The sequence below is a fragment of the Coturnix japonica genome, chromosome 29 (assembly GCF_054131305.1).
Source record: "Coturnix japonica strain WE chromosome 29, WE-NBRP24, whole genome shotgun sequence".
Classification (NCBI taxonomy): domain Eukaryota; kingdom Metazoa; phylum Chordata; class Aves; order Galliformes; family Phasianidae; genus Coturnix; species Coturnix japonica.
Window position 1 is genome coordinate 5,018,900 of NC_140691.1, and position 11,158 is coordinate 5,030,057.

General features: G+C 36.9%; 1 protein-coding gene across 1 annotated transcript; it reads right to left on the bottom strand.

The window, feature by feature from the left end:
• Positions 1 to 60: 60 nt before the first annotated feature.
• On the bottom strand, positions 61 to 10,753 carry LOC146755875 (kinesin-like protein KIF20B). Its single transcript, XM_085525086.1, has 10 exons — positions 10,685 to 10,753; positions 9,276 to 9,471; positions 6,437 to 7,633; positions 5,858 to 5,996; positions 4,699 to 4,821; positions 4,140 to 4,301; positions 3,032 to 3,202; positions 2,280 to 2,399; positions 571 to 771; positions 61 to 132 (listed from the first exon to the last, which is right to left on the bottom strand). The coding sequence occupies exons 3-10, from the start codon at positions 7,480 to 7,482 to the stop codon at positions 61 to 63; spliced, it is 2,034 nt and encodes a 677-aa protein (XP_085381212.1). The 5' UTR covers positions 7,483 to 7,633; positions 9,276 to 9,471; positions 10,685 to 10,753.
• Between the last annotated feature and the right edge of the window lie 405 nt (positions 10,754 to 11,158).

Sequence of the window (11,158 nt, forward strand, 5' to 3'; positions counted from 1 at the left end):
ACAATTACAGGAAGTCCCAAGCTAGCTTCAAAACTAGAACAAAAACCAACCATTTTCTCGTCACTTGCAAAAGGGGGAATTAAAAGCCATGACAGATTTTGTATTTTTCGTGTTCTCACTTTTCACCAAATCCTGGGAAAATAAGACAGGTTTCAGCCATGATTCTTTTGGAAAGAACAATTGATGTCACAAAAGTGAACACTTTAAACACTTTTGCTAATAGTAGGGAAGTATCTGCTAGTGGTAACTATTCCACTGTAAATCAAATAATAAATAAGCATTCAATTATAAAAACAGGACATTAAGATATCAGTATTAGACATCTCATGATGTCTAAAAAGCTGATTTATGTCTACAGGTTTCAAAGAAAATACACAATGGAGTTAAGAGAATTTCCCTTCTCTTAAACCATTATCACTGAGCTTGGCTATTAGTTTTGTTCATTAAAGCAGTTCATTGATTAAATTCTTCAACTACTTTACTGAGGTAGAAATAGCATTTTTTTAATGCTTGAATGAGAATGGTAAAAAGGCACCAGATATTTTGTTTTCTGTTGGGTCTAGGTCATACCTCATCCATGTCATCACTTCTTTTCTTTTTTGCCTTAGGCATTTTCACTCCTAAAGGTATCATGCTGCCGTGCTGCTTTATCTCCATCTTATCAGGTTGCAGAGGTGTCAGTGGGATTTCCAGCTCCGGTTTTGGGAACCGACTAGTTTTGCCATTTTCTGTGGACACTCCAGAAGAGTCGAGGACAGTTTCCAAATGCTCCTGATAGCACAGAAGAATTTTAAGTGCAAGTGTTAAGGTAGCCATGAGATTAAAAAGCTATAAAGCATCTGGAAAAGGATATGTAAGCATTCAATTTTCCTGCTGTAAGAACACTTGTAACAGAAGGAGTCTATTTCAGTTACAGCAGAGTTTTACCCTTCTTTCCTAGAACTTGTTACATTTAAAATTATTTCCAATCTATGATCACAAAAAAAGTTCCCCATGTTAAACTGAGCCTGATACTTTACAAGTCATTTTTTCTCAAGGGCACAGACAACTACACTTTTTTTTAATAGAGAATGGTGGTAGAACTGACACGATTTTCTTCATCTCAACTCTGCTGCGTCAGAACTGGGCAGGAACAGGAGCATTTGATTCAAGTGTTCGATTAACTTCCAGCTTAATCTTATAGAATTTGCCCTTCCTCTTCTACACTAGAGATGTTATTTACATAAGTAAGGTCCAGCTGGCAAGGTGCAAGCCCAGTACAAGTCATTAAAGAACTCCATTGCTATCTTTTCCCTGGAGAGAATACAGACATTCAAGCAATGACACCGTACTTAAGCTGAAGGCTATCATGTACCTGCTCATGGTCAAATGGCAGCAAATGCACAGCTAAGTGACAGGGAAATGTCAGTATGCATTTCCCCAGCAGCACTTACTGTCCACAATCCACCCAATCCTGTTTTTCTCAACAGGAACAACAAAGTCAGAACTGAGATCACCTGGACTCCTCCTTCTCTATGGCAGGAATTCAGCTAGCATATCAAAAATGAGTTCAGATGCTGGTTGAACACATGGAAGACAGGCTGCTGGGGGCATCAGAAAATGGTAGATGGCTGCTTCTACTGCTGCTAGTAACTAGCAAACTCCAGTGTCCCAAACACAGACTAGCAGCTTTTACTACTCACACTGTTCCAACCCCCTGAGGGGAGTCTTCTTCCTCTCAAAAAGTTACCAAAGATTGTAGAAAGACAAAAAGTAGTCAGAGCCACTTTATCAGGCTCTGCTAAGAATCTGAATGGAGTATCACCACCCACTGTATTTCCAAGAATTAAGCTGGTTAATAAATACTTTGTTTTTAAAATATATGTAACTGCCATTTTATGAAAGTTAGCAATTAAAAACTTATATAGGAATGATTAACATCATCTGCTAACAAAACAATGTCCAGAAATCCTGTAGAGGAAGAAAATAAGTTCAATTTGCTGTGCCCGTTTCAGTGGCTCCATGAATTTTTTCCAAGTAACTTATCGAATCATGAGCCACTTCATAAGCATTAACATGAGGAGAGTTTTCAACAGCACCTGACAAAAATTCATCACACAATTGTTTCAACAGCTTTTATTCCTATCAAAGGCTATAAAAACAGGTGATCTGATCACCTTGAAAGGGATAAATAAATTAAAACTTGGGAATTGTTTAGAGAACATGAGATCTTTTCCTACTCATTCCTTATCAAAAGCAATACAATCACAACATTTTCAGATCTGAAGTTTCATACTAACCTCAGATTCATTTAATGAAGTGAGGCTCCTAGTACATCGACATGACAAATAATTGTCTTCAGCTTTGCATCTTAATGGAATACTTTCTCCAGTTTTAGTTTTGCTTTGTTGTTTCCTAGGCTGTAAATATTTAAAAGGAGTAAAGATTAGGCTATGCATTAGACCTCCAAAATATCTCGAGTTTTCTAAAGTTACAGTGTAAAACCTCAAGCTCAGACGCCACATGAACACGTAAGCTGAAACACAGCACAAGTGTGGGAAGGTAGTAACATCTATTCATTGTGTGATCTTCAGATACACCCTACTGGGTCTCACTAACAGTCTCAGGCAGTATTCTGCCTCCAAAAGAGAGAAAGCAAGTCATTATTTAGGGACAAAATCTGTAACGCTGGTCGTTTTGTCATCCATTCCCCCCATACTCTGCACGCTCACAGCTGCTATGTTAGAACACCGAAGGCTAAACCTCTGCCTAATCTTCACATCCACATACGAATACATGGAAAACTGCATGGAAAAGTTCCATAATGTACACAGAGAGATGGTGTTCTAGTAAATAAAATATTTTTGAGAAGATGAGAGCTCATGTTTGAGTGGAAGACAAAAAGAACCAACAAGTACTCATCACTGAATATGTAGTTAAAGGACTATATGCTAAGAAAAATGATTCCAGCTCCAGTATCTCCTAGGAAAACAGAAGAAAAAAAGGGGTTAACAAGATGTTAAGTACTTACTTTCTATAAATATAATCATACCTTTTCATTCCTTCTACTAGAGTCATTCCTTCTACTTTGTCTTTCTTCAAGTAAAGGTATTTTTGGTAAAGACTGAGGGCTACTGTGGTTAATGCGTTGTTTTAATTCCTTTATAAAGTCATCTTTGTCAGCCAGTTCTTTTCTTAACTCTTCTATCACAGTTGCATTATCCTAATAAACAGTAAAAACTGCTGAGTTGTGGGATTGGCAAAAGGAATTAACACACACAAGCAGTATTGCAATTACTTAGTAGCATCAGTTTTTAGAACACGTAACTATTCAAGAACAGTAACATTTCACGGATTTGTATGGTCACTGTTACAAGTGCAGTAGTCACAGAATTGCCTGGGAAGTTGTAATACAATATATTTTGATTCTTCTATTTTACTTATGTGCTTCAGCCTTCATCTCCCTTAAGATATAATAACCCGAGCTTTTATTTGTTCCCAAATCCTCGGTACTGTGAGAAAGTCAGCAGTTGTAGGGGAAGTTTTGCTATGAGAACATCTTTCTTCTCAGAGAAAGTGAATCCAAACATTCTCAAAAGAGCACAACTCATTAGTCTTCTGTTTAGCTTCTGAAATTCTATGCTACGGCTTAGATTGGCTATCCTGATTAAAAGCTGGATGTTGAAATAAGAAATGCAACTTCCAGAGATCATCCCCCCTCTGCTTTTTGATGCTTCCCTTAATTTCTCTCCACGTCCCCTTCTGTCTTTTCATGCCATTGTAGATACTACCTCAGAGAAAGCAAAGAAAGTAAGAAACCTGAGACAGAACTACTATCTGAGTATTGAGCCTAGCTTGGGATCCGGAAATGCTGTGAATTATCGGAAAAAGCTACAGATGTCCAGTCTGATTGTAGGATCATAAGCATCAAACTGACATCTGTTTATCTGAACTACTGAAAAATTTGAAATTTTAGTAATTAACAGAAATTCTGTTTCTGAAGAACAAAAATAAAATCTGGTGCTTTTTTTGGTTAGTTGCACATGATGTCAATACGACAGTGTTCAAGAACAGAACCACACCCAGAATAAAAAGAGCAGGTACAGGAGTTTTACAGAATTTATGGGTAGCTAAGCAGGTAGGAGGAAAGGAGAGCTGACCTTGCTTGAATCCTTTAAGGCAGATTGTCTCAGTTCTGCTATTTCTGTCTCTTTTTGTATGGCATTAGGAGCCAAAGTTTTGAGCTGTTCTTCCAAAGCTTCTACTAACTGATCTCTCTCCTCACGCCACTTTTGAATATTATGGTCCTTTTCTTCCAGCTCCTATATTTCATGTTGAAAGAAAAGCATACACAGTAGAAACAAGCAGAATCTTTAAGACAGCCTAGAATTAATAAGTTTTTCATATAGCATAAATAAGGACTCAAGCTGATAAAAAGAGTTTATGGTAAGACATTTCAATTAACATATCGTGATGTCACTCAACAAGATCAGGTTATATGCATGTATTATATATGTATTTACTATGCAGTTTATTGTATTTAAAGCAATCTGCCAGTGCTCTGTAGTGACTAATTATTTGAATATCTTTCATGGTCTACCACTAATTTCAGTTGGCCACTTTCATTTTGCTCCAATTTTTTTTTTTTTTTGACCTTTTTCCTGTTGCTTGGAAAACCTGCATCATTCATTTAATAAAAATTAAGAGCAAGTAAAATACCCGTTTCAGTTGTTGGATAGAAGAGTCTTTAAAATCCAGCTCATCCTTAAACTGGTTATTAATCCTTTCAAGTTCATCCATCTTGTTCCTGAGGGATTCCTCCACAGAACGCATCGTGGACACCTGTAATGTAAGCACAGCTCGCTTAACAGCTCACTTGATCTTGATTTTCAGTACGAATACAGACCGTGAAAGCGGGGCCTCACGATCCTTCCGACTTTCCGGGTTTGAAGCGGGAGGTGTCAGAAAAGTTACCACAGGGATAACTGGCTTGTGGCAGCCAAGCATTCATAGCGACGTCGCTTTTTGATCCTTCGATGTCGGCTCTTCCTATCATTGTGAAGCAGAATTCACCAAGCGTTGGATTGTTCACCCACTAATAGGGAACGTGAGCTGGGATTAGACCGTCGTGAGACAGGTTAGTTTTACCCTACTGATGATGTGTCGTTGCGCTAGTAATTAAAAGACTTCTGTAATCCAACCTGGCCAAATACTTCTTTGTTAAATAAAGAGGAATTCACAAACAAGTGCTGAGTAGGAAAATGACAGCAAGTGCAAGGTTACCAAGGAAGACATGAATTATTTTTAAGCTTCAATTTTCCACCCCAAGCGCACCCAATAAACTTCCAGACTAAGATCCTGCAAAATGGGTTTTAAGATATCTTCTTGTTTAATAATTAAATTTTAACTATTAACATCACTGAAGCTGAAACTGAAGAAAAAAAATATACATACTTATATTAAAGAGCCTCTGTAAATTAGTCTATTTCTCTTCAAGTAAATAGCATTCTTCTTCCCAGTTATCAGCGTTTTTTCACAAGACTTAGGTTTTAGGCTTTGGAGTTACCACGGATACCAATGGCAAGTCACCAGTAACGTAGAGATAATAACAAGTCCCCTCCAGAGGCAGATCAGCTATTCTCTTCACAAACCTTATTCCAGACTACCAACCAACTTTACTTTCCTCTGTTCATTATCTATGTGAAACCATGTTTTAACTTCTGGTCCCCTCTAGAGCTTCAATGGCAACTTTACCTAAGACTTGCTGCTAGCCACACTAGAGTGAAATTTCCAGCTTCATAGTTAAAGTTTGAGAAGTTTTAACAGCAGAAAGCCAAGCATAATCTTACAGAAAAAAATAGCTCAGTTGACTACAAACCTCGCTTTGTACTTCCTGAATTTGTTTCTCGGCATCAGAATGTTTGTCTTTTAGATCTGCATACTCTTCTTCTTTCCTCTGCAAATCTTTTTTCAAATTCAGTACAAGGGCAGAACTCTCAGAAAGAATATTTTCTAGCCTTATGTTAAAAATAAAGAGACAAAGAACATTACTGTTACACATCTCATGGAAACAGCAATTACAGCTTAATCCATGCCGTGCCTGTTGGTTTCTATTTGTAAATAGACTCTTAAATCTATCCAGACCAGTGACAAGATTTAAACAATTACTTTTGAATTTCAGCTTGCTTCTCATAATCAGATTCTGAAGCAATAAATTATTCAGATGCTAGTCTGAGGGATGTACAACAAAACCACCGGAAATTCCCATATTATTCTTTATTTCCTTGCACACTCCTGTTTTCCCTTGGAACTCAAGTAGCATACCAAAGCATCCTAAAGTAGTAGTTTGGCCATTGATAAGCATGCAAATGCATTAAGTAGAAGGGATGTTCCCATTAACTATTTTTAACTCTAGTTCATTCTCAAAGGGCTCTAAGTTAACTCAGTGGTTACTTACGATTCTATATGTTGCACTTTCTCCATTTCACTCTTTTCCTTTTCCCGAAGAGAATGTTTCACCTGCTCCAAGCTGTTTTTCAGCTGCATAACTTCTTGAATCAGATTTGCTTCTTTGCTACTTAACTCTTCAACCTTTTTGTCTGCATTAGCAGACTTCTCCTGCAGAGTTGCTGTAACTGTCTCTAGATTAACAATAATAGATTCTTTTTCTTTAAGTAATTCATTGAGTTTTGACACATTGTCTTCCATTGTCTTGGAAGCCTCCAGGAGATACTCGAGCTCTCTTATTTTTACCTCACAGTTGGCAACTTCCTCCTGAAATTGTGCAATCACTCTCTGATCTTCTGCAGTCTTTTCTTCAAAGTCCTGAGTTTTCTTTTCTATTTGCTCATGTAACTGATTCACAAGATCATCTTCCTGACTAGTGTGAGTTGTAATCTCACATAGCTTCATTACAAGTTGACGATTATGATTTTCAGCATTATTCAGTCCCGCCTTTAGGTTTTCATTGTCTTGAAGCAGTGCTTTGATGTGCTGACTTTTTTGTGAGGAAACATCAACAATACTTCTGCATACTTCCCAAATCCTTTCAAGACTATAGTAAAAGGAGAGGTCCTGCACAAGATCTGAGATGGAAGAAGTCTGTGACTGAATGCATGCAGAACTAATTTGAGATGTCCCTGGCTCATCTTTTTCAGAGTCTGAGGAATCCTTTACACTGACAAAGTCAGTACTGATGACGTGAAACTCTAAGTGACATTTGTATAATTCATCTAATTTGGTCCGCATTTCTTTTACTTGTGACACTTGGTCAATTATACATTCTTTGGCAACTTCTATGTTGTTAGTTAGTTGTGCATTTTTGTCTTCTAGTGTCATATTTATAGATTTCTGTTCATCCAGTTCAGAAGCAATTTCCCGATAGTCAGCTTGACCCTGCAGAATTTGTTCACGGAGGACATCAGCTGTTTCTTCAGAAAAAGAAAGCTCAATACGCAGGCTTGTTACCTGCTTACTGAAATCTTCTTTTTTTCTCTTCCGCATTGTTCTTCAAGCACAGTTAAATGACGTTCCAAGATTTCAGTTCTTTCCCTCAGTGCTAGTACTTCCTTTCGGTACGTGGAGCACTTTTGTTTCATGTGTTCAATTTTCTTTTGCTCTACAGTGTTCTTTTTCTTTCTCTCATTTACAACTACTGTAAAACAAACAAACAAACAAAAAAGGGAAAAGGAATGTAGCTCAGATTGATTAAAATCATTATTACATAGCAGTTCACAACACCAAGTAGCAACTTCTAAGTGAAAAACTGTCATAATATGCAAGCCATGCCCTCACATCACATAGTATTTGATACTAGTGAAGGAATTAAAGTCCTCTGGACACGTAATCAGGTGCCTCAGATTTCTATACAGAATTAACAGCAAAAGGTTTTCAGTCTGGAAGAACACTTTTACCATGGCACTACTCAAACCTTCCACTCCACACCAGTAGAAAATCTAATTAGATTTAAGAAACATGGGAACGAGATAGATAATTCACAGCTATATTCTTTCTATCTTCCGTGCTTCAGCAATCCCTATAAGGCAGCCAGGAATCACTCCATCTACATCTAAATGGTAGATAAACAGTTTTCTAAGAAATTTCATTCCAACTCACAGTCCTCTTACTTTCAAAAGAAAGATAAAACCCTGGACAAGTTGATCACTTAAGTGTTGATATCTGTCTCTCTTATTCAGTTGATCTCTAAACAAAATATGAGGATTCCTACTTCTGTCCACACTTACTCTTTTGCATATAAAGTTCACTCATAAAGTTGTACAAATTTGCAGATTCAAGTTTCCATAAATATTCCATTAGCTTGGGGCTGTTTTTTTCTTTAACTGGTGAGCAATTAGCTAAAATCACATGCATTTTCTTTCTATCAAAAGCGACTTCTGCTGTATTTCATCATTGCTTTAGAATCCAGTTATGTCCATTCCATAATATGCATACTTTAAGTATTAAAAAAAATAAATATAAGTCAAGACTTACTAGGCATTGGGTCACCACAACAATATATTCAATGGTGATTCTTGTACAGTCCTTTTATTACTACAATGCAGAATTTTATAGCACCCACGTGCAGCCTGCATTACATACAGATTCACATGTACTGCATGGAAACAGCGTCTTAACTCATCTAAGGAGTTTTATATACAGCCCTCAACTGATTTAAAAGTCATACTGAAGAAACAGCAGTGGCGTATTCCACCCCAAACCAGGTTTTGGGTTTTGACTGCTGCTCCCAGCAACGCTAGTGAGGGGAATATGATTTATAAGTAATCTAAACACTTTATGCTGAAAACAACAAGCAAGCACTAAAGCAAGATAAATAAGACTAGGGAGAAGATGTGTAATGTTCAGTCTAGAAGCTCCTTACACAGGAAGTAGGGAAAAAGCATTATTACAGAGCATAGGAAACAAGACCTAAAAGCTCAGAGAATGGTGTAAATACCCTGAACTTGAAGCTGAGATAACCTAGCATCTCCTAAAACACTTTTGCTCGTGCTACTTATATAACTAATTCTACAAAAGAACCAGCACAACATACCTGTGCTCATTGTTCTACTGTGTATATTTAACATAGCTAAAGAATATATATTAAGCAGTTTTTGAAATTGGATGCTATTAATACTCACAAATAGAAGAAAACAGTTACTTCTATTTACAGTTGAACACAGTGGCTTTTCTCCTTATACCATAAGGTACGCGCTTCACAGCCTTTTGCTTCCTATCCGGAATAGGAAGCAATTTATTGTTTTGGAAGACACCCTGTTCAACGATGGAAGAAACTGTACCTTTCTTTGGAGGTGGCTCTTCCACAGTAGGCTTATCCTCGTCAGTACTGTGCTTTCTTCCCACTTCCAACTCAGTTTTCTCTTGTTTCAGTGCTTTAACTGAAAGCACTGAAAATTGGCTGCTTTCAGTTCCTTTATTAGTGTTCTCTTCTGCCGGTTCTGCTTTAATGGTAGTTAAATGGTAGGTAGTCTTTTCCTGTATTGATATAAGATCAGTTACATTGAAGCTTAACAAAAGGAGCACTTAAGTCTCAGTAATCTTCTGTAGGCAAATATTTACACAAAGCCATACAGCTAAAATATTTACCCGGTGACTCTACAGACATCAGTTACAAATCTCAATAGCAGACAGAACAAGTACACCTTCAGATAATGACAAGTACAATACTCGGTAGAGTATACAAGGGAAAGCAAGAGCCTAGCAGGTTACAAAGTAAAAGACTTGCACACAATCAAGAGTTTACCGGTTTATCAAAGAATTTCCTGTTTCCAAGAAGTCAACAAAATTACAAACATGGTCAAAGAGCAAATGGTCAGCTCTCATACAAGTTCATCACATCACACTTCAGCTAAGCTGCTAAAATCACTTTCATCGTGACAGATATAATCCAACCTTAAAGCTTAGTCAGCTCTGTCACGCATATTTTAGATTGTGTCCTTGACCACAAGTGAAGCTTCCTTACTTACAAGATGACGATTGTTAAGCCATGCTGGCACTGCCAAGGACTGATTATTCATCTTTAGTAACTTATGAAAAGAAAAGCCTCAGAAGTGTTCAGGCCACACAATCTCACAGATAGAGTTGGAGCCTTGTTCTTGGAAGAAGTAATAGGTGAGGACATGACTACTCATCACAGTCAGCTTTAATACCATGGAAATACTAAGTTGCAGTGATGCAGACAGTCAAAGATTAAGAAGGGTCAAGTTGCTAAGCTTACAAGGTTAGAGATCTGAGTGACAGAATTAACTATAAATGTTTTCAGAGCTACTTCAGGCTACCAAACATCAAAAAATGAACAAAAACCACCAGAAGTGGTATGCACACATACTTAATCAAGCTAGTCTTCACATATTCAGTAGCTCGCAGTACATTAGTCAGGATAAAGTTTTATGGACTGCATAGAACGTGGAGATATCCTGACCATTCATACTCGTACTTCCAACTCTACTCAACATACTTTTACTGTTGCTCTTCCTCTGATGTAGGAGTGTGAGGCAGGAGTTAGTGGAACACACTGATATTTTTGTTGTTTGTGTTAACTACCTTCAGATAAATTTGAATTGTTTACAATTTTAAGCGAGTACCAGCTACATACAGAAAATCAGTTTTCCAAAAATGTATTGATTACAAGCATAGAATTAGTGTTTTTCTTTTTTTGTATAAGGATACGGAGATGTGTAAAACTCACATAATCTTTTACTTTTTCCTCTAAATGAGATTTTAAGTCTTGTAGCTCTGTAATAATGTCATCTTTCTGCACCTTGATTGAGATTGAAAATAAAAAATAAAAAAAATTCAGTCATCAGTTTCTAATGTAGTGTTAAGTAGCTGAATTACACAATGCATTAAAGGCAAATTCAGTTAAGCTAAGCTCAGTAAGAAATCTATTAATTGAGCCTACTGGAATAGCATTTTAAGCTACCACAAGTTGGTATTAATTAATTAATTAATTAAAACAATTTTACACAACATCTTCTTGATAAAGTTACCTCAGTTGCTTCTTTAAGTTGCTCAACAGACTCATCCAATTTAATCACCTGCATTTCAAAGTCTGTAACACACAGAAAAGGTTGTATTACATAAGTAGCCAATAGATAGTTTATTAAGTAATCAATGTTTCCAGATATTCTAACGTTTAGGTAGCTTTTGAACAGATTAATTA

Bases quoted from the DNA above. Each gene is read 5' to 3' on its own strand.
- LOC146755875 (XM_085525086.1), bottom strand. From the start codon at position 7,482: ATGCGGAAGAGAAAAAAAGAAGATTTCAGTAAGCAGGTAACAAGCCTG. The intron at 4,302-4,698 runs GTATTTTACTTG...CATGAAATATAG, and splicing joins CTATCCAACAACTGAAACGG to GAGCTGGAAGAAAAGGACCA. The intron at 133-570 runs GTATGACCTAGA...TTATTTTCCCAG, and splicing joins GAAGTGATGACATGGATGAG to GATTTGGTGAAAAGTGAGAA.